The following is a 23017-nucleotide window of genomic DNA, read 5'->3' as shown; positions in this document are numbered from 1 at the left end:
CTGTTCTAAGCGCTGGGGTAGACACAGGGGAATCAGGTTGTCCCACGTGGGGCTCACAGTCTTAATCCCCATTTTACAGATGAGGGAACTGAGGCACAGAGAAGTTAAGTGACTTGCCCACAGTCACACAGCTGACAAGTGGCAGAGCTGGGATTCGAACTCATGAGCCCTGACTCCAAAGCCCGTGCTCTTTCCACTGCGCCACGCAGCCTTTGAATTTAACATACGGTAGGGACTACATTTATTGTCTTGAACGAACAAATATCACCTCTTACTACAGTCCCCCCTGCCCCCGACCAGGACCGTGTACTTCATCGCCCTGCTTCTTTTGCCTATCATTCTACCTTAACTGCCTCTTTCCACTGTTTTGTTTTAGAGGAGCAGCATGGCCTAGTGACAAGAGCACGGGCTTGGGAATCAGAGATTGTGGGTTCTGATCCGGTGTCTGTTGTGACACTGGGCCAGCACTCACTTCACTATGCCCCAGTTACCTCATCTGTAAAATGGGGATTGAGACTGAGTCACAAGTGGGACGATCTGATTATCTTGTACTTACCCCAGGGCTTAGAGCAGTGCTTGGCACATGCTTTACTTCGTCATTATCAACTGCAAGATTTGACTTTCCTTGCTTCCTATAAACATAATCATCTCTACCGCACAGTATAGGGAGCCTATGAAGTACCTTCCAAGTTTTTTTCACCGCTTACAAGAAAGTGCATTTTACCCGCCTACTTTTGCGTTGCAGCTCTTCGAGTGTTGTTGTGGGCGGCCCTGAAAAGGGCCTTTTGATCATACAGGTTATTTAGAAACAGTCTAGCCTCCAAAGCCGTAAAGAGTACGACCCTGGCGCTTCAGGGCATAGACCACATCCATGGCGGTGACGGTTTTCCTCTTGGCGTGCTCCGTATAGGTGACGGCGTCCCGGATGACGTTCTCCAGGAAAACCTTGAGCACCCCGCGGGTCTCCTCGTAGATCAGCCCGGAGATGCGCTTAACTCCTCCACGACGAGCCAAGCGGCGGATGGCGGGCTTGGTGATGCCCTGGATGTTATCTCGCAGAACCTTCCTGTGCCTTTTAGCACCTCCTTTCCCCAGGCCTTTACCACCCTTTCCGCGACCAGACATGGTTAATTACAGCAACAAACGGTCGACAAAGAACAAAAGTAAGAAATAGGATGCTGGTTCTCCTCGTATAATTGGCAGTAGTCGGGCCTGAATTAAAACAGGATATAAAGCGGGAAACCAGCTCTGGGTTTTGTCTCCGCCCACAAAGTGATTCACAGACTATCATTAGGTCCTTATTTTTAATGGGTGTTTTTTTGTTCGTTTTTAACAGTATTTGTTAAACGCTTACTATGTCCCTAGGCACTGTTCTAAGAGCCGGGGGAGGTACAAAATAATCAGATTGGAGATAATCGCTGTCCCACAGAGGGATCACAGTCAATCCCTATTTTACAAGTGAGGAAATTGAGGCACAGAGATGTTAAGTGACTTGGCTCGGGTGACAGCAGACAAGTGGCGGTAAAGTAGAAGCGGCCTTTGTCTCCTTCCACTATGCGATTCACATTTCAGCAGTATGTTACTTCGTTGTTGTTGTTTTTTAGTGGTACTTGTTCAGTATACACCTCGTGACAAGAACACTGTTACCTGTTACTGTTACTGTTACTGTTACAAAGAACACGCTTTGAGTCTAGTTAATAAGGGTGGACCCAGTTCCTGTCCACAGTCTAAATTAGAATGCAAGAGGAGTTAATTCCCATGTTACAGATGAGGTAACTAGGCCTAACTCTTTCTTTTTTTTTTCTTTTTTCCCCCTTTTTTTGGAATATTTGTTAGGCAATTACTTTTTGCCAGGAGAAATACTAAGCACTGGGGTAGATAAACGTTATCAAGGTGGACACAGTCCCTGTCCCCAAAAGGGACTCACTTTCCAGATGAAAGAACTGAGGCCCAGAGAAGTGAAGTCACTTGTCCAAGGTCACACAGCAGACAAGTGGCTGGAAGCCGGAAGCGTTCTCTGTCTCACTCATTCATTCAATTGTATGAATGACTTTCTATTTACCGAGCACTTTACTAAACAAGTGGGACTATAGAATACAACAATAAACAGTGACAATCCCTGCCCGCAACGAGCTCACAATCTTCTCCCACAGTGTGATGCTCAGTTTATCATTATGGTACCTGGTTGTACCTAATGGTACTTGTTAAGCAGTTATTATGTGCCAAGCACTGTACTAAGCGCTAGAATTCAGGCTGATCCGGTTGGACCCAGTCCCTTTTCCACATGGAGCTCACGGTCTAAATTAGGAGGCATTGAAGTTCATTCCTACTTTACAGTTGAGGTACCAAGGCCACACTGCTTTTCATTTTTTTAATGGTATTTGTTAAACACTTATTATGTGCCAAGTGCTGTACTAAGTACTGGGGAAGATACAAAATAATGTTTGGACACAGTCCATGTCCCACATGGGGTTCAAAGTCAATTCCCATTTTATGGATGAGGAAACTGAGGCCTGGAGAAGAGACTTGTCCTAGAGAACACAGCAGACATGTGCAAAGAACCCCACCCTTTTTGTGATTGCTCCTCCTTATCCTCACTAACCATTCCTCCGACCTCAGCCTCCAGGTAATTGACCCCCTCCCTCCTCCCATCACCCTCCAAAAGAAGTTAAAGAAGCAGCGTGGCTCAGTGGAAAGAGCACGGGCTTTGGAGTCAGAGGTCATGGGTTCGAATCCCAGCTCGGCCACTTGTCAGCTGTGTGACTTTGGGCAAGTCACTTAACTTCTCGGTGCCTCAGTTCCCTCATCTGTAAAATGGGGATGAAGACTGTGAGCCCTACGTGGGACAACCTGATTCCCCTGTGTCTACCCCAGCGCTTAGAACAGTGCTCGGCACATAGTAAGTGCTTAACAAATATCAACATTATTATTACATTATTAAGTTCTGCCATCTTTTAAGGATGTTGAGTCACGAGAAAGGAATCCACTCACTCCACCAGGCCACCATGATATGATGTTTATTTAGAAAAGAAACTTCATTTGCAGGTTGACAAATTGGGAATGTCTAAATGTACAAATTCCAAATTCCCTCCATCAGTTGGATTTGTTGAGCGCTTACTCTGTGCAGAGCATTGTATTAAGCGCTTGGGAGAGTACAGTGCAATTTAACAACGAGCTTATGATGTAGAGACAAGCTTACATGGAATAAGCCACCAGGAACTAAGTGGTGAACAGCATGGCTGTGTCTTAGCTACACAGCCGGGTCCCTCGTAGGCGATGCGTCGGGGGGAGGGGGTCTCAGGAACACGTGTGTCATGGTCACAGCAGAGGGTAGCTGGCAACAGTAGCGATGCCACAGTGGTTGCCCCGGTCCTTAGACATGTAAACGTAGCCACGGTCTCCCCAGTGCTTGCCCCAACTGGAAAAAAACAGAGCATCTGAGTGGGGGGTGGGGTCTGGACAGGATTTTTAATTCAATAGTATTTATTGAGCATTTACTATGTGCAGAGCACCGTGCTAAGCGCTTGGAATGTACAATTCTGGGCCAAGAGCTTCCCCCAGAAGGCCCCAGACCAGGCCTGGACCACTTCCACCTCGCAGGTTGAGCCCTTGTAGGCTTGCCAGGCCAAAGGCAAATGGATCGAAGGGTGGGGCTACTTGGGATTGGAGGTGTCCTTTGTGCATTCACTAGCAGTCAGGGAAGGAATGGGGCTGTGACATCACTGTCCCAGCCCCTCTGGAAAACTATAAAAACAGCAGCCTATTCCACAGATGTCTGAATGCCCTGTGGGTATTCTAACCCCGACCACACCCCAAGGTTTCAGACCTAGTCTGGACAGATCATTTGAAAAAATGGGTTTGGGGGGAGCGGAAGAAGAGTTTGAAAATCCCAGAATGTCTTGCACACACTGCTAAATTTGGAAAGATGTGCCAAACCCTCCCTCCCTTTTCCTCCATTCAGAAGGGCCTCCAAGCCCTCCCATCACACCCACTCTACCTGTTCTTCACAATCCAATACTTCTTTCCAGCCTCGTCCTCTCTCTCGTAGCCGTAGCCCACCACCAGGACCGCGTGATCCAGGCTCTCACTGCTGCACTTGGGGTTGTAAAAAATTCCTAGAAAAGGCAAGCTGGGGTCAAGAAGGAGACCGGAAGGCCATTCAACATCCAAGAAGGAGCAAGATCAAAGCTGAACTCCTAGAGGCGAGAGAGGGGCTTACCTGATTGGTAGAAGCGGAAGGAGGTGGAACTGGCATCGATGCCCACGGAGACGGGCCCCACGGTGGCCACGGCCTTCATGAGGGCCTCCTCGCTGTGGGGAGGGATGTCCACAAAGCCAGTCACACGAGCCGTGGCACACTCGGGCTTGAAGGTGCACTGGGCGGTGTCCTAAAGGACGCAGAAAAATCCAGCTGGTCCCACAGTCCCCCAGAATTCCCAGTGGGACTGTCGAGCTCCATTACAGATTCTCAGGTGACCTTAGAGTGAAACCAAACCAGAGTGACCGGGAAGAATTTCCACTAACCTTGGCCGTGTAGGGGTAGCAATCCTCCGAGTCAATGCCCTGGTTTTCCAAGATGTACTGGAAGGCGAGATCCACAATCCCTCCATGGCAGCCTTGGTTCCCTTGCTGCCAAGAGCAGTCCACCAGGTTCTGTTCGCTCAGGGAGATCAGACGGCCCGATTTCCGGAAAAGCTGGCCCTCCAGGGCACCGGTCGTGCTAAAGGCCCAGCAGGAACCACAGTGACCCTGAGGGGGAGAGAGGAAGACCACCTGAGAAGATGCTGGGAAATGGGGCTACCTTGGTCAGTCCCAAGATTGCGTTCTCCTAGAGCCATAATAATAATTATTGCAGTTGTTAAGTGTTTACTATGTGCCAGGCACTGAACTAAGCGCTGGGGTGGGTACAAGCAAATCGGATTGAACACAGTCTCTGTCATACATGGGACTCACAGTCTCGATCCCCATTTTACAGATGAGGTAACTGAGGCCCAGAGAAGTGAAGTGACTTGTCCAAGGTCACTGGACATTTGTGGCAAGTGAGCAACCCATGGCCACAGCTGCTGATCCTCTTTTATCAGCCATTCCCTGACTAAGCCCTCCCCTCTCCTCTTCTCCCACTTCCTTCTGAGTCCTGTTGCTCTGACCTGCTCCCTTTTTTCAACCCCCTCCCCAGGCCCATAGGACTTACGTCCATCTCTGTAATATATTTTTTTATATTAATGTTTGCCTACCCCTCTAGACTGTCAGCTTGCTGTGGGCAGGGAATGTGCCTATTTATTGTTATTTGTTATTTGTTATTTATTGTATGCCCTACCAAGTGCTTTGCACTCAGTAAGCACTCAATAAATATGACCAAATGAATGAATTTGGGGAGTAGCTATGACAGATGTACCAGCGCTCGGATCCTGTCTTCCCCCTCAAGTAACCCACGAGGAGAATTCAGCTCATCAGGCTATCAGGTCACTGCGTCCAAGAGAAAGAGCTTATACCTGGTTCTTCACAGGAGTCACGTATCCGTGATCCCGCCAATCCACAGATGTGGGGACCTGGACAAAGTTGGCTTCCAGGAACGCCGAGCCATTGATCCTGTTTCCCTTGGAGAAGTGTCTTTCACCGGTCAGTATTTCCTGGAACTCTTCGTTGGTCTGAAATGAACATTAACAGAGCAGACTGAGCAACGGTGGGGTTGTTTGGAGCACTGTGCCTGGGGCCCAGGGATATGAGAAGCAGTATTTCGAAGTGGATAGAGCAAGGTGCTGGGAGTCAGAAGATCCTGGGTTCTAATCCCAGCTCTGCCACTTGTCTGCTGTGTGACCCTGGGGTCGCAGTCTTAATTCCCATTTCAGAGATGAAGGAACTGAGGCCCAGGGAACTGAAGTGACTTGCCCAGGGTCACACAGCAGACAAGTGGCAGAGTTGGGATTAGAACCCAGGGCCTTCTAAATCCAAGCCCGGCTCTACCCACTAGATCATGCTATTTCCTTCCAAATAAGCCCCTTTGGACTCACCAGGTCTCCAAATTGGTTCATTCCCAGCCGGTAGGTGTGGAGCCCCAGGCTCTGCTCCAGGTTGTGTAGTTCGATTGCCTTTAAATTCTCCTCCCACACAGTTCTTCTCCAGCCCTCCTCCGCCTTGAGGGAAAGCCAGAAATCAGAGCATAGATGAGTTTCTACTTTCTTGACTTTTTGCTCCAGTCTAAGGAACAAAACGTTCTCTGAGCCTTAATAACTGTTTTTGTCCCAGTGATTAGGGACCTCAGTGATCAATTGTATTTACTGATCTCTTTCTGCATACAAAGCACTGTACTAAGTGCTTGGGAGAGTACAGTGTAGCGTGGTTTAGTGGAAAGAGCCCTGGTTTGGGAGTCAGAGGTCGTGGGTTCTAATCCCGATTCTACCTTTTGCCAGCTATACGACTTTGGACATGTCACTGAACTTCTCTGGGCCTTAGTTCTCTCATCTGTAAAATGGGGATGAAATCTGTGAGCCCTATGTGGAACACTCTGATTGCTTGGTATCTACCCCAGTGCTTGGAACAGTGCTTTGCACATAGTAAGCACTTAACAAATGCCTTTATTATTATTAATGTAACAGAGTTGGTAGACACAATAAATTTACAGACTAGAGGGAGAAGCGGTGATAAATATAAATAAATTACAGATATATAAGTAAGTGCTGTGAGGCTGAGGATGGGGTGAATAAGGGTGGAAATCTAAGTGTAAGGGTGATAGAGAAAGGAGTGGGACAAGAGGAAAAGGAGGCTAAGTCAGGAAAGACCTCTTGGAAATGATGACCTAGTTGATAAAAACAGACTCTGTCCGAAGCAGCCTGAACACGGCCCTTCTGTATGGTATTTTTTAAGTGCTTACTCTATGCCAAGCACGATGTTCATTCCTGGGATGGATCAATCAATTAATCAATGATATTGACTAAGCGCTTATTATGTGAGCACTTGGAAGACTACAGTACAACAGAATTAGCAGACCTGTTCCCTGCTCACATCGAGAATACCTGATGAACAGTTCTGTTATGATTTCAGTCCCCAGTCTAGGTTTGGGAAATGGGCAAATACATTGAAGAGAGAGAAATCCCAACTGATAATAGAACCTCCTACATGCATGACCCTCTCAGATGGCATCTCTTACCTCGTGGTAGCTCTTCTGGTGCCAGTTTTTCCGTAGCTTCCAGTGTCTGTCCAGTTCTGAGTCACCCAGAGGAGCGCTGACTGCTAAACCCCAGCACAGGGACACCAGACACACAAGCAGATTCATGGCTTGTCCCCTACGAGGTCACAAAGAGGAAACTGTTTAGCGGCACTTTGCACAAGGCCAGCGGGACACCAGGTGGACTTATTCCCGGCCGGAATTCGTCCTCTCCAGCCCTCTGACTCGGTCATGCCCCTCCTCAGGCGGAGGATCCCCCAAAGGCTTCTGCCCTTTCTTGTCGTCTTCCCTTCCCCTTACCCAGCCTGCCCGTCTCCCTGTTCTTGCCCCTTCCTTTGGGTTAGATGTCCTCAGCCCGGCCCAGGACTCAATCGAAGAGAGTGGCCATTCCGAAAGAGTGTTGTGAACTCCCTGAGAGTTTGGTTCACACTGGCCTTCCTCCCTCTTTTTATGCTCCTGCTCTGGGCCCAACCTCTCCTCCTCCTTTCACACGTCCAGTGCTGAGCTTAAACCACTAAACTAAATGTGCTAAACCCCAGCACATTCACACCCTGAGCTGGTGGGTGGGAATGTTTCCTCAGTAAGCGCTTAACAAATACCACAATTATCATTCTTCTTATTTAGCCCCAGCATAGGGATACCACACACAAGAGCAGATTCATGGCTTGTCACAGGGTCAGGAGGAGGAAACTGTTTAGTGCCTCTTCTCACAGGGACAGAAGGACTCCAAGTGGACATGTTCCTGCCCGGGAATCCTTGCCACTCTGTGTCCCCCACTGAAGCAGAGAATCCCCCAGACGCTTCTGCCTTTTCGTGTCATCTTTCCTACCCCCTACCCACCCTGCCCATCTCCCTGGTCTTGCCCCTTCCTCCCGGTTAGATGCCCTCAGCCCGACCCAGGACTCACTTGAATAGAGTTGCCGATCCGAAAGAGTGTTGCGAGCTCCTTGAAAGTTTGGTTTTCTCTGGCCTTCCTCCCTTCTTTTATGCTCCTGCTCTGGGCCCAGCCTCTCCCTTTCCCCTCCTCCCCTGATCACATCTCAATGCTGAGCCTAAACTAGTTAACCCCCCTGAGCTGGAGGTTGTGAATGCCTCCCCAGTGCCCAACCAGGCACCAGGTCCTGTTATGTCAGGGGAGGGAGCCCTCATGCCAGTCCATCCTCGCAACCTTCACTGGCACCTCTTTCTCCCATCGGGTGTAATGCCCAGGAGAAGGCCTGGGTGGGGGGCCAAGGGAGTGAAGAAATACCAGTTTTATTCTGTGAGACATCAGCTTCTCCCCCCCTCCCCTAACCCTCAATCCCCTTTGACAGGGTCGATTGCATTGTCTCTGGCTTAAATCAATCAGAGGTGTTCACGGATTGTTTTGAATCCTTTTCCAACCTTGGACCATCGACCATTTTAGGAACACGTTCACACGGCTTCATGGACAAGTTCAAACCATGTCTTCACCCTGGGAGGCTGTTTATGGTGTAGTGAATAGACCACAGGCCTGGGAGTCAGAAGGTCGTGCGTTCTAATACTGTCTCTGACATTTGTCTTCTGTGTGGCCTTGGGCAAGTTACTTCACTTCTCTGGGCCTCAGTTACCTCATCTGTAAAATGGGGATTGAAACTGTGAGACCCGTGTGGGACAGGAACTGTGCCCAACCCAATTGTCCTGTATCTAGCCCAGCACTTAGAACAGTACCTGGCACATAATAGGAACTTAACATATACTATAATAATTATTACTATTATTTAGGGGGTGTGGGGGACTCCCAGTTGTGAACAAGGGGAGTGTGCCTGTGTAGTTGGGACAGGGAAAGGGTGGATGGACATTTGGAAGCAGGGAGGGGGTTTGGCTCAGGGCTTTCTCTCTTTCCCCGAGTTTGTCATCAATGCAGATTCTCAATGTCAGTAATCGGCTGCCTCACTGGAGATCCCAAGGAAATTGTGTCACCCTGGCCAAGTCGCTTCACTTCTCTGAGCCTCAGAGACCTCATCTGTCAAATGGAGATTATGACTGTGAGCCCTACATGGGACAGGAACTGTGTCCAACTTCATTTGCTTATATCTACTCCGGCGTTTAGTACGGTATCTGGAACATAGTAAGTGCTTAACAAATACCATTATTATTATTGTTAAATTAACAGCTCACTATGAGCATCAGATCAGGTAGAGGCCTAGGGTTGAGGGGACAACATAGAAGACAGTGTGAGGAGAAAAAAACTCAACTCTGAGGTTGGTTTTCCCCATCCCTGCACTTAGAGGAACATGGAGCCAGTACTTCATTCAATCATTTAATTGTATGCATGAATAATAATGATTATAGTTGTGGTATTTGTAAATCACATACTATGTGCTAGACACTGTGCTAAGTGCTGATAATAATGATTATAGTATTTTATAAGCACTTACTACATGCCAAACACAGTTTTATTCACTGGGGCAGATACAAATTCATCAGAATGGGCACGGTCCCTGTCTCACATGGTGCTCACAGTCTTAATCCCCATTTTACAGATGAGGTAACTGAGACACAGAGAAGCAAATGGCTTGCCCAAGGTCCCAAGTAAACAAATAACAGAGCCGGGATTAGAACCTTTTGTTTTACAGGCCTGTGCTCTATACACAAGGCCACACTGTTTTCATTCTTAATTTATTTATTTATTGAGATGCCATTTCCTCTCATTCATTCATTCATTCATTCGTATTTACTGAGCACTTACTGCAAGCTGAGCACTGTACTAAGCGCTTGGGAGAGTACAATATAACATAAACAAACATATTCCCTGCCCACAATGGGTTTATAGTCTAGCAGTTTAACAAATACCATAATCATTATTATCATTATTATTATCATCTTGGTGCCTATTTCATGCAGGGAAGGAAATTCTGCAGTGCCTGGCCTCCAGGAACCAGATGACTAGTGAAACATTTCTCTTTCCTGATTCGAAGCTCAGACCAGATCTCTGAACTCTTATTTTCATTCATTCATTCATTCAATCGTATTTATTGAGCACTCACTATGTGCAGAGAACTGTACTAAGCACTTGAAAAGTACAGTTCAGCAACAAATAGAGACAATCCTTACCCAACAACGGGCTCACAGTCTAGAAGGGAGAGACAGGCCATGAAACAAAACAAGTAGGCAGGCACCAATAGCATCAAAATAGATTAATAGAATCATAGATATATGCACATCATTAATAAAATAAATAGAATAATAAACTAGTGTTGTAGGGTTAGGAGGGGGTAGAGCAGAGGGAGGGAATAGGGGTGATGGGGAGGGGAGCAGGAGCAGAAGAAAAGGGGGGCTCAGTCTGGGAAGGTCTCCTGCAGGAGGTGAGCTTTCAATAGGGCTTTGAAGGGGGAAAGTGTGCTAGTTTGGCGGATGTGAGGAGGGAGGACACTCCAGGCCAGAGGTAGGACGTGGGCCAGGGGTCGATGGTGGGGCAGGCAGGAACGAGGCCCAATGAGGGGGTTAGCGGCAGAAGAGTGGAGTGTGTGGACTGGGCTGGAGAAGGAGAGAAGGGAGGTGAGGTAGGAGGGGGCAAGGTGATGGAGGGCTTAGTGAGGAATTTTTGCTTCATATGAAGGTTGACAGGCAGCCAATGGAAACTTTTGAAAAGGGGAGTGAGATGCCCAGAGCATTTCTGTAGACAGATAATCCAGGCAGCAGAAGGAAATTTAGACTGAAGTGGGGAGAGACAGGAGGTTGAAAGATCAGAAAGATCAGAGAGAACAGAAAGATTACTTCCAACCTAGCTGATTTCTCAGGGAATCCTGACAATTTCCCTTAGGTCATGGAGCACATTTCACTATGGCTCTCCCATGATCCTGCGGGGATTTGTGAGGGACCCATTTCCTCTGCTCCCTCTCATCCCCCTTCCACAGTGACCCCTGCCTTCTAAAAAGATGCAACATGGCCTACTGGAAAGAACACGGGTCTGGCAGTTTGAAGATTCTATGGTATTTGTTAAGCCCTCACTATGTGCCAGGTGCTGGATCTGGGTTCTAATAATGACTCTGCCACTCTTTTTAAAATGGCATTTTTTAAGCCCTTACCATGTGCCAGGGACTCTACTAACCACTGGGACAGGTATAAACACCCAGTAAGCACTCAATGAATACATTAAGCACTCAATGAATACATCTGAATGAATGGATGAACCCAGGTCCTTCTCACTCACAGGCTCATGCTCCATCCATTCGGCAGCACTGCTTCTCCAACCTCCACAACAATCTCACTTAGGTCACACAGTGCTTTTCACAGTGTCTCTCCCATAACCCTGCAGGAATTAGTGAATGAACCACTTCCTCTGTTGCCTTTCAAGCCCCCTCCACAGTCATCCCTGCCGCCTAAAAGAAACAGCTTAACCTACTGGGAAGTCTACCGGTCTGGCAGTTCAGGGATCTTTTATTTGTTTTTGTTTTTTGGTATTTGTTAAGCGCTTACTATATAATAATAGTAATGTTGCTATTTGTTAAGCGCTTACTATGTGCAGAGCACTGTTCTAAGCTCTGGGGTAGATACAGGGTAATCGGGTTGTCCCACGTGAGGCTCACAGTTAATCCCCATTTTACAGATGAGGTAACTGAGGCACAGAGAAGTTAAATGACTTGCCCAAAGTCACACAGCTGACAAGCGGCAGAGCGGGAGTCGAACTCATGACCTCTGACTCCGAAGCCCAGGCTCTTTCCTCTTAGCCACGCTGCTTCCCCATAGTACTATAGTGCTATAGTACTGCTGAGTACTAGATGCCAGGGGCTGTACTCAGCACTGGATCTGGGTTCTAGCCGCTTTAATTTTTATGGTTTTTCTTAAGCACTTACTATGTGCCAGATACTGTACTGAGTGCTGGTATAGATTCAGTGAAATCAGATTGGACACTGTCCGTGTTCCATTTAGGGCTCACAATCTTAATCCCCATTTTACAGATGAGGTAACTGAGGCATAGAGAAATTAAATAACTTATCCAAAGTCACACAGCAGACTCATGTCAGAGCAGCATCAGAACTCAAGCCCTTCTGACTCCAGGCCCATATTCTATCCATTAGGCCATGCTGTTTGTCACACTTCCCTGCTGTGTGAACATGTTCTATATCCTTTTCTGTAAAATGGGGTTAAATACCTGTTCTCCCTCTTAGACTGTCAGCTCCATGTTTTGTTTTCAGCATTATCCGTTACGCTCTATTTGTCATTTTATGTTCCAAAACCCCACACTCGCTGCATGTACAAAGAGGAGAAGAGGAGACCTTCCCCTGAGCTGATTGGTTACTGTTTCAATTCCTACATTAACGCAGATGCTATTTGATTGGGTAATGAACCTGCTTAAGCTCCCTTTTCACCGGTCGCCCCCGCCAGCCCCCTCTGATTTTTATTATTTTGTCCTTTTCTTTTTCCCCTCGAATTTTATTTGCTTTTACCCTGCAGGGATCACAGTGAGATCACAACTTCTTGAGCCTGCCAACAAGAATCTATCAGTTGTTATAGTGTACTCTCCAAAGAGCTTAGTATAGTGCTCTGCACACAGTACTCATTAAATACAAATGATTGATTGATTGATTTCTCTCGGTTCCACAGTTCACTGTGAATGTTTCAGTTAATGCTGGCTTTGATTTATTCCCATTATCAGTAATATCAGTATCCCTTCCCTCAGCACTGTACTCTTCCGCTCAACTGTATATATTTTCATTACCTTATTTATTTTGTTAATGAGATATACATCACCTTGATTCTATTTATTTGCTATTGTTTTAATGAGATGTTCATCCCCTTTATTGCTATTGTTCTTGTCTGTCCATCTCCCCCGATTAGACTGTAAGTCCGTCAAAGAGCAGGAACTGTCTCTATCTGTTACCGATTTGTACATTCCAAGCATTTAGCACAGTGCTCTGCACATAGTAGGCGCTCAATGAATGCTATTGAATGAATGAATAATACATTCTTTCTGATGAATACTTCTCTGTTCTTTCCCCTCCCTATCCTTCCGTTTCCTCACGTCCTTCCTGACATGCAAACTGATCTCTGGCCTGCAATTGTGAAATTATCACCAGGCACTATACTATGAGCCCCACGTGGGACAACCTGATTGCCTTGTATCCCAGCACTTAGAACAGTGCTCAGCACAAAGTAAGCGCTTAAGAAATACCATAATAATAATAATAATATACCAGGAGCTGAGGTGGAGACAAGCAAATCAGGTTGGACAGTCCCTGTCCCACGTGAAGCTCACAGTCTCAATCCCCATTTTACAGATGAGGTAACTGAAGAACAGAGCAGTGAAGTGAAGTGAAGTGTGTGACCTAAGGTCACACAGCAGAAAGTGGTGGAGCAGGAATTAGACCGAGGTACATTGAGAAGGTTAGCATTAGAGGAGCAAAGTGTGTGGGCTGGGTTCATGCTAGAAGGAAGTACACTGTAATTATCACTGTTAAATTTTTTAAGCACTTACTGTGGGTCAATTACTAAGCGTTGGGGTAGATACAGTGAATTAGGTCAGACATAGTTCCAGTTCCATAGGAGACTCACAGACTAAGTATAGCAATTGAAATCATTTGTGATGATTTAGTTTTGCAAAAGCTAGTCTCCATACATAAGTGACCCATTGAAGCCCCTCTACCAAAACAACGTGGGGAAGAGGAAGACATGCCCAAAAGGAAAAGGAAAATAACTACTCTCTGAATTTGTTTATACTTTTTTTTAATGGTATTTGTTCAGTGCCTGCTCTATGTTAAGGATTGTTTTAATTGCTAGGGTAGATACAATTAAACCAGGTTGAACACAGCCCCTGACCCACATGGGGCTCACAGTCTAAGTAGAAGGGAGTTAGTCATTCATGGTTATTAAGCGCTTACTGTGTGCAGAGCATTGTACTAAGCCTGGGAAGAGTACAATACAACAATAAACAGACACATTTCCTGCCCACAATGAGCTTACGTTCTATAGTGATCTTACATTCTAGGAGGGAGAATATTTATAATTTACAGATGTAGAAACTGAGGCATAGAGAAGTTGAGTGACTTGTCCAAGGACACACAACAAGCAACAGAGCTGGGATTAGAATAAGGTCCTCTGGCTCCCAGGCCCATGCTTTTTCCAATATTTGATATCCAAATTATCATGTGGGTCAGAATTTTTCTTTGAAAAGTACAGGACTAGTAAATTAGCTTATACTCAGAGTAGGTGTGTATGTATGTGAGAAGAGAGAGAGAGGGAGAAAGAGAGAGAATAGCTGGAGGATAGTGGATGTGGAAGGGATAGGTTAAATGAGAAGAGGTAGAGATGTGTGGCAGTGTGATAGACAATAACCCAATCACTCTTAAATCTTCTGAATTAATCAGTAGGTTGAAACGGATCTGGAGAGATGAATATCCATAAAGATGGCTAAGGATGAATGACCAAATGGAGGGAAAATTAGGGAATTAGATATTATATCCCTTACCATTTGGTCCGATGTCAAGGAGGGCAGATATCACTTTCTATAGAAGGCCATCCCCGATTAACCTCAACTCTCAAGGATTTATTCATGTATTTACTTGTGTCCAACTCTCGATTTGTGCCTGGCACCTTGTGATTCACGAGTTTGTTGTCTTGTTGATTGTTGATTCTCCCAAACTCTTCCACAAATCCTTCACACCTGTTTACCACCACCTTCTCCTGTTAATTTCAGTTAATTCCAGAATCAGTTAATTCCAGAAACCCAATGGCTGAAACTTTCAGACTATTAAAGCCAATAACAATCAATTAATCGTATTTATTAAGCTCTAACTGTGTGCAGACCACGGTACTAAGTGCTTGGTAGACTACAGTATCGGTACAATAAGTTGATAGGCACGTTCCTTGCCCGTAGATACGTTCCTCTAGACTGTAAACTCGTGTGGGCAGGGAATGTGTCTGTTTATTGTTACATTATACTCTCCCAAGCACTTAGTACAGTGATCTGCAAACAATAAGCGCTCCATAAGTAGGATTAAATGAATGACAATTCCTCTCCCCCACACTTCGAAGGCTTATTGAAAGCAAATCTCCTCCAAGAGGCCTTTCCTGACTAAACCCTCCTTTCCTTTCTCCCACTCCCATCTGCATCAACCTGATTTGCTTTTTCCCCCCTCCCAGACCCACAACTCTTCTCTGTGATTATTAATATACATCTGAAATGTATTTATTCATATTAATGTCTGTCTCCCCTTCCACACTGTAAGTTCGCTGTGGGCAGGGAACGTGTCTGTTTGTTGTTATATTGTCCTCTCCTAAGTGCTTAGTACGGAGCAAGTGCTAAAGAAATACAATCGACTGACTGGAATCGACCCTCTAACTTTTCAAAGTTGACTATTTTATGAACTCCAGTCCCAGGGAAACAGCCTGGCATAGCTGCACAGGGACCAAGTCAAAAGCCAAACCCCTAATGACCCCAATTTCCCTAAACTAAAGGAGTTTAAGTATAAGGGAGCGTTCGACTACAATGGCCAAGCTACAGAAGAGCCTGTGTTACTTCCCCCACGGAGACTCGAGTTTGTACCCAAAATCTCGGGGGTAACAGCTAGCTTTCTGGACTCGCAGGAGTCTAAGAACCTAGGCAGTCGACTCCACGGGGTTCGGCAACGGCAGGTATTAAAATTAATTAGGAATTTATAAGGAAAACGGAAAGTTTTGTTTCTCTCGACTGAATTTTGTCCCGAACTGCACGGATCCTTGCAGATTTACGGCATAAAACGCCAGGTTTTCAAAATCCCAAGAAGGCTGGGGGGAACCTGAGAGTTCGCTAAAGAGTCCGAGAGAGAAAGCGGGTGGATTTATTCGTCCAATATTGATATTTTTGACTTTTTTTGATGCTTAACAAACACAACTCGGGAGGTGAGCGCGGAGTCCTCAGTGGCTGCGAGGAGGGTTGGACAGCGCACCAATCACAGCGCAGCTCCGCCCTATAAATAGACTGAGCGTCGAGGGGAGGGCCACATCAGCTCCTGTCACTTTCTATTTTGCCTTTTTTTCCCCTCGTCTCGTAGGACCGGACTTTCTCGAGATGTCCGAAACGGCCCCCGTTGCGCCCGCGGCCCCGGCGCCCGCGGAGAAGACCCCCGCCAAGAAGAAGCCGAAGAAGCCGGCGGGCGGAGCGCGGCGCAAGGCCGCGGGTCCCTCGGTGTCCGAGCTGATCACCAAGGCGGTGGCGGCGTCCAAGGAGCGCAACGGGGTGTCCCTGGCCGCGCTGAAGAAGGCGCTGGCCGCCGCCGGCTACGACGTGGAGAAGAACAACAGCCGCATCAAGCTGGGGCTCAAGAGCCTGGTCGCCAAAGGCACCTTGGTGCAGACCAAAGGCACCGGCGCCTCGGGCTCCTTCAAGATCAACAAGAAGGCGGCCGGCTCCGAGGGTAAGGCCAAGCCCAAAGCCAAGAAACCGGCGGCCGCGGCTAAGCCCAAGAAATCGGCCGGGGCCGCCAAGAAGCCCAAGAAGCCTGCGGCTTCCGGGGCCAAAAAGAGCGTGAAAAAGACCCCGAAGAAAGCCAAGAAACCTGCAGCGGCGGCGGGGGCCAAGAAGGCGGCCAAGAGTCCGAAAAAGGCCAAAGCGGCTAAGCCCAAGAAAGCAGCCAAGAGTCCGGCCAAGCCGAAGCCTGTGAAGCCCAAAGCGGCCAAGCCTAAGGCTGCGAAGCCCAAGGCGGCCAAACCCAAAAAGGCGGCGGCGTCTAAGAAGAAGTAGGAAATGACTACTCCTATGTTCTATACACCCAAACGGCTCTTTTCAGAGCCACCCACAGGTCTCAGAGAAAGAGCTAAGTACACTGGTTTATGAACTGGGTAAAGGTGTACTGGCCCGTTTATCTCAGTGTCCTGATTGGGGTGTTATTGTCTGTCCTGGGGGGGGGGGGGGGGACGGGGCGCGTATTTTGTTCAAGACACTGTCATAAAAATGTTGGTATTTGTTAAGAGCTTACTATGTGCAGAGCACTGTTCTAAGCGCTGGGGCAGATATAAGGAAATCAGATTGTCCCACATGGGGCTCAGTCTTAATCCCCATTTTACAGATGAGGTAATTGAGGCACAGAGAAGTTGTGACTTGCCCAGTGACACGGCTGACAAGCGGCAGAGTCGGGATTCGAACCCATGACCTGACTCCCAAACTTGTTCTCTTTCCACTGAGCCACGCTGCTTCCTTGTAGTAAGCGCTTGGGAGAGCAGAATACCAGACACATTCGCTACCCACAACGAGCACTGTGGATTCGAGAAAAGGGCTTAGTGATAATAGGGGGAGGATCACGGACCCTAATTCTAATCCCAGTTGTCATTTACCTCTCCTGCAAAATGGGAATTGTTTCATGTGGGACACGGGCACACACAATGAGCCTGCAGCAACTCAGCTATTACTCAATCGTATTTTGAGGACTTACAATTGCCTAACGATACTAATCCCTTAGTACAATTCGGCAACAGACAGATACGCACTGAACAAATCCACGTATGAGGGTACAGTGACACAGCTCTTCAAAGACTTAGGTGGGTGGCTCTTAAAAGAGCCTTTGGGTGGTATAATCGGGATACTTATTCGGGAAAATTTAAGCCCTTTCTCCGCGGATGCGGCGGGCCAGCTGGATGTCCTTGGGCATGATGGTGACGCGCTTGGCGTGGATGGCGCACAGGTTGGTGTCCTCGAAGAGCCCCACCAGGTAGGCCTCGCTGGCCTCCTGCAGGGCCATGACGGCCGAGCTCTGGAAGCGCAGGTCCGTCTTGAAGTCCTGGGCGATCTCCCGCACCAGCCGCTGGAAGGGCAGCTTGCGGATCAGCAGCTCGGTGGACTTCTGGTAGCGGCGGATCTCCCGCAGCGCCACGGTGCCGGGCCGGTAGCGGTGAGGCTTCTTCACGCCGCCGGTGGCCGGGGCGCTCTTGCGGGCCGCCTTGGTGGCCAGCTGCTTGCGGGGCGCCTTGCCGCCGGTGGACTTGCGGGCCGTCTGCTTCGTACGAGCCATCCTGCACAACTGCTTTGCAACAAGAACAGTGGGTTAGAGCAGCCTGTTAACTCTTTATAAAGCCAGTTGTCTTCCTTGATTGGATGAAAAGTATTTAAAAATCCCGCGCTTTTCCGTGATTGGGTAACGCATTCTCCGCCTCTATATTCTTTCTGTACACTAGCTCTGTCTGCCACAGAATTCCTGACGAATAAAATGCTACTCCAGCGGGGCTATTTCCCAGGACTGGCGCTATTAATTGCGTCTTCATTTGCTCTCTTTTGAAAAGCCCGCGTTTTGTCTGGATTGGATAGCAGCATATTATTGTTCCACTCCCCACGCCAACTATATTCCCTGACTGGATTTTTCTCTTCCTTGCCTAGCAAAATCAGGACAGTTTCTTTTCCTGTGCACATAGCAACGAAATCAAATAAAGTGAACTACAGCAATGTAACAATGCTTGTTTCTCCAAAATAATCTTATAGGTCTAGTTTGATGTAAAGATGTAAACGTGGGTTCTAATCCTGGCTCTGCCACTTTTCTGCTGTGGGACCTTGGGCAAATTCACTTCACTGGGCCTCAGTTACCTCATCTGTAAAATGGGAATTGAGACTACGAACTCCATGTGGGACAAGGACTGTGTTCAAGCAATATACTTGTGTCCATCCCAGCGCTTACTACAGTGTCTAGTACATCGTAGTCACCTGACAAACCCCACAACTACTATTAATCATTGTTACTAGCTGGATGCGTCTATGTGGGTATCATTAAGGAGAGTCATGTTTTTAGCGCACACCAAATGTCCAGGCTGACTTCTTTATAGGTAAATCCTGCTCCTAAGCAGAAAGTGCTCACTAGTACACAAAGAACTATTTAGTGATCTGCTTTAGGAAGTAACAAAGTATTCAGTTCTTTTTCTGGAACTGTGGGTGGCTCTGAAAAGAGCCTTTGGGTTCAGATTGCTTCTCGGCTACTGCACGTGGGGTTTATTTGCCCTTGGCCTTGTGGTGGCTCTCGGTCTTCTTGGGGAGCAGCACGGCCTGGATGTTGGGCAGGACGCCGCCCTGGGCGATGGTGACCTTGCCCAGCAGCTTGTTGAGCTCCTCGTCGTTGCGGATGGCCAGCTGCAGGTGCCGCGGGATGATGCGGGTCTTCTTGTTGTCGCGGGCCGCGTTGCCCGCCAGCTCCAGGATCTCGGCCGTCAGGTACTCGAGCACGGCGGCCAGGTAGACGGGCGCGCCCGCCCCCACCCGCTCCGCGTAGTTGCCCTTGCGCAGCAGCCGGTGGACGCGGCCCACCGGGAACTGCAGACCGGCCCGGGACGAGCGGGACTTGGCTTTGGCCCGAGTCTTTCCTCCCTGCTTTCCACGGCCTGACATGACTACAGAAACAGCCAAACCTCTCGAGGAAAATAGAATGAAAAGCACGCCTAACGGTCACCTACTCTTGCCTTTTATAGCCCAAGCAGGAATCAAACTAAAGCCTCTTGATTGGTTTAGACAACTCCAGATCTAAACCAATGGGAGAGCTGAATTTGAATCCTAATATTTGCATACGATTTCTTAGGGAGTGACGAAATCTCAAATTCTATCCAATGACAGACTAGCAGAATTCGAGCCCTTATTTGCATACTCCCCATATAAGAATAAGTGTCCCAACACAGAGTAGGCATTTCTCTGTTAGATTGTAAGGGAAATCTTATTCTGACGATGCCTGAACCCGCTAAGTCCGCTCCGGCGCCCAAAAAGGGCTCCAAGAAAGCGGTGACCAAGGCGCAGAAGAAAGACGGGAAGAAGCGCAAGCGGAGCCGCAAGGAGAGCTACTCCATCTACGTGTACAAGGTGCTGAAGCAGGTCCACCCCGACACGGGCATCTCGTCCAAGGCCATGGGCATCATGAACTCGTTCGTCAACGACATCTTCGAGCGCATCGCCGGCGAGGCTTCCCGCCTGGCGCACTACAACAAGCGCTCCACCATCACGTCCCGGGAGATCCAGACGGCCGTGCGCCTGCTGCTGCCGGGGGAGCTGGCCAAGCACGCCGTGTCCGAGGGCACCAAGGCCGTCACCAAGTACACCAGCTCCAAGTAGACTGCCAGTGAGACTTCTCGCTCAACGAACCCAAAGGCTCTTTTCAGAGCCACCCACACTTTCCCGAAAGGGCTATAGTGCACTACCTGTCCTTTGCATTAGCTTGTATCTATCACTGCTTCGTACACACCATTTAAAAAGCTACCTACTTTGCTCGCTGTGCGTCAATGTACACGTTTTTCAGTATCAGCTCTCCGATTTTGCTGCAACGCTTAGAACAGCTTTTAGAAGTCACCACCGCCTATTACAGTTAAAAGCTGTGTTGCGTGCTACCATTCCCCCTCAATCTCCCCCACCTGGCTACGAATACAACTACTATCCTCTAGCCTGACTGCCAATGCTGTTGAATTGCAATTTCCCAGTCGCTTAATTCTCCACACGGAGTAAGCGCTCAGTAACCACTGATCAATCGAAGTTGCCCTTCTAGACTGGAACCTCGCTATGGGCAGGGAATGGGTCTGCTTATTTTGGTTTCTAATTCCCGAAAAGGGAAGGAGGGAGAAATGGATAAATTCCGGGCTTGGGAGTCTGAGGTCGGGGGTTCTAATTCCGCCTCCGCCATTTGTCTGCTGTATGACCGTAGGCAAGTCACTTATCTGTGCCTCTGTTGTTTCATGGGGATTAAGACTGAGCCCCACTTGGGACGACCTGATTTCCTTGCATGTCCCAGTGCTTGACACATAGGCGTTTTACAGAATACTAAGTACTTGAAAGCAACCTCTACCCTGATGCTTAAGGGGAGGAATATCATTACCTTTTCCATAAGCACCTCCTACTTGTCCTGAGGCCAGATTAATGCACCCCTTTTATCACCTGCTTTGGAAATCAAGTTCCAGCTCCTTAAGTGACACTGTGGGCGGCCCTGAAAAGGGCCTTTGGGTATTGTGGGCAACCAGCACAATCTAGCCGCCAAAGCCATAGAGGGTACGACCCTGGCGTTTGAGGGCATAGACCACATCCATGGCAGTGACGGTCTTCCTCTTGGCGTGCTCCGTGTAGGTGACGGCGTCCCGGATGACGTTCTCCAGGAAAACCTTGAGCACCCCGCGGGTCTCCTCGTAGATCAGCCCGGAGATACGTTTGACACCCCCACGCCGAGCCAGGCGGCGGATGGCGGGTTTAGTGATGCCCTGGATATTATCACGTAGCACCTTACGATGCCGCTTGGCACCTCCTTTCCCGAGGCCCTTACCGCCCTTGCCACGACCAGACATCCTACTACTCTAGTTGCCAACTCAAAGAGTAAAGATCCCGCCGTCTACATGCATTTATATTAGCCCTCACCCGACCTGATTGAGAACTCATAGAAAGAGGCGGGAAACTTGATGCTCTCGCGTCTCCTCCCCCAGTGAGGAAAGTTGCGGTGGAGATCTGAGGTTGATGACGGATGGAGGGAGAACAAAGGAAAAGGAAAACGTGGTAAGGGGAGGAAAAGGCGGAGAGTTTATGTTTTCATCATTTTTGTAAAATTGCACGTTTTTATTTCACTGATCTTTTCGAAAATGGACGCGAGGCTAAGGGATGAATTGAAACACCCAAACAATAATTTTGTCCTCAATTGGCTAAACGGTAAAACCTCCAGGAGACAGGAAACTTCTTAGGACACTTCTTCAGCCCCATGTGACTGACCCTCTGCTACAGGTAATTTTCTCTGTGCCACGGAATCCCCGCAGGTTCTTTTCCTTCAATAACCCTAAACTCCAGAGGTGGAAGCCCCATGGAGAAGCAGCGTGGCCTGGTGAAAAGAGCAAGGGTCAGGGAGTCAGAGGACCTGAGTTCTAATCCCAGCTCTGCCACATGTCTGCTTTGTGAATTAGTGGAAATCACTACGTAGAGAAGCAGCATGGCTCAGTGGCGAGAGCCCGGGCTTTGGAGTCAGAGTTCATGGGTTCGAATCCCGGCTCTGCCACTTGTCAGCTGTGTGACTGTGGGCAAGTCACTTCACTTCTCTGTGCCTCAGTTACCTCATCTGTAAAATGGGGATTAAGACTGGGAGCCCCACGTGGGACAACCTGATTCCCCTGTGTCTACCCCAGCGCTTAGAACAGTGCTCTGCACATAGTAAGCGCTTAACAAATACCAACATTATTACTACTTCCCTGGGCCTCAGATACCTCATCTGTAACTTGGGGATTAAAGCTGTGAACCCCTTGGGAGCATCATGTGTGCCCCTGATGATCGTGTATTTGCCCCAGGTCTTAGTACAGTGCCCCTGGAACATAAGGGCCTAAAAAAATACTACATATTCATAGTGTATTAAAAAAAGCCTGCAGTTGCTATTACTCCTTAGAACCAAGGAAGCCAATTTTCGATCAATCAATGGTATTTAGCAAGGGCTTACTGCGTGCAAAGCACTGTACTAAGGACTTGGGAAAGTACAGTATAGCAGAGTAGGTAGACATGTTCCCTGTCGACAGTGAGTTTACTATCTAGATGGAGAGAAAGACATTAAGTACATACCAAGAAGGTGTGTGACCTAGTGCAGAGAGCATAGGCCTGGGAATCAGAAGGACTTGCTTAAAGAGGAAAGGAATGAAGTTTGGAAGAGAGGGGGCATTAACTGGAAGGAGCTGTGGGATCAAGGAAGGATTTTTTAAGATAGGGAAGACAAGCATGCTTGAAAGCAGTGGGGAAGAAGCCAGCCAGGAATTTCCAGTTCTTAACTTCCCCCTTACTCCTGAGCCTCAATCAATCATATTCGTTGAGAGCTTATTGTGTGCAGAGCAAGCACTTCCAAGCACTTGGGAGAGTACAATATATTGGAGTTGGTAGACAGACCAGTTCCCTGCCCACAAGGAGTTTGAATTCAGAACTTGTTGAAGACCATTATAAGAAAG

At 48.0% G+C, this 23017-nt stretch overlaps 5 protein-coding genes across 5 annotated transcripts; 2 read left to right on the top strand and 3 right to left on the bottom strand.

Annotated features, from left to right (window-relative positions):
• Positions 1-813: 813 nt before the first annotated feature.
• On the bottom strand, positions 814-21418 carry LOC100093305. The gene is made up of 7 exons (XM_029055507.1): positions 21084-21418; positions 20330-20383; positions 20066-20219; positions 19085-19448; positions 17783-18137; positions 7763-7777; positions 814-1126 (listed from the first exon to the last, which is right to left on the bottom strand). The coding sequence occupies exons 1-7, from the start codon at positions 21392-21394 to the stop codon at positions 814-816; spliced, it is 1566 nt and encodes a 521-aa protein (XP_028911340.1). The 5' UTR covers positions 21395-21418.
• Positions 3219-7273, bottom strand: LOC100093403 (procathepsin L-like). Its single transcript, XM_001521665.3, has 7 exons — positions 7148-7273; positions 6012-6134; positions 5493-5648; positions 4525-4749; positions 4220-4388; positions 3998-4115; positions 3219-3418 (listed from the first exon to the last, which is right to left on the bottom strand). The coding sequence occupies exons 1-7, from the start codon at positions 7271-7273 to the stop codon at positions 3319-3321; spliced, it is 1017 nt and encodes a 338-aa protein (XP_001521715.2). The 3' UTR covers positions 3219-3318.
• LOC100093290 (histone H1.4-like) lies at positions 16137-16999 on the top strand. The gene has a single exon (XM_001515215.3). The coding sequence runs from the start codon at positions 16176-16178 to the stop codon at positions 16845-16847; it is 672 nt and encodes a 223-aa protein (XP_001515265.1). The 5' UTR covers positions 16137-16175; the 3' UTR covers positions 16848-16999.
• LOC100093297 (histone H2A type 1) lies at positions 19029-19511 on the bottom strand. Its single transcript, XM_001515167.4, has one exon. It carries the CDS (start codon positions 19467-19469, stop codon positions 19077-19079), a length of 393 nt encoding a protein of 130 aa, XP_001515217.3. The 5' UTR covers positions 19470-19511; the 3' UTR covers positions 19029-19076.
• On the top strand, positions 19763-20219 carry LOC100093301 (histone H2B type 2-E). The gene has a single exon (XM_001515210.4). The coding sequence runs from the start codon at positions 19800-19802 to the stop codon at positions 20178-20180; it is 381 nt and encodes a 126-aa protein (XP_001515260.1). The 5' UTR covers positions 19763-19799; the 3' UTR covers positions 20181-20219.
• Positions 21419-23017: the final 1599 nt, after the last annotated feature.

Source organism: Ornithorhynchus anatinus, chromosome X5 (assembly GCF_004115215.2).
Source record: "Ornithorhynchus anatinus isolate Pmale09 chromosome X5, mOrnAna1.pri.v4, whole genome shotgun sequence".
Lineage (NCBI taxonomy): Eukaryota > Metazoa > Chordata > Mammalia > Monotremata > Ornithorhynchidae > Ornithorhynchus > Ornithorhynchus anatinus.
The sequence above is the reverse complement of the archived record's forward strand: the minus strand, read 5'-3'. Positions and strand labels throughout refer to the sequence as shown.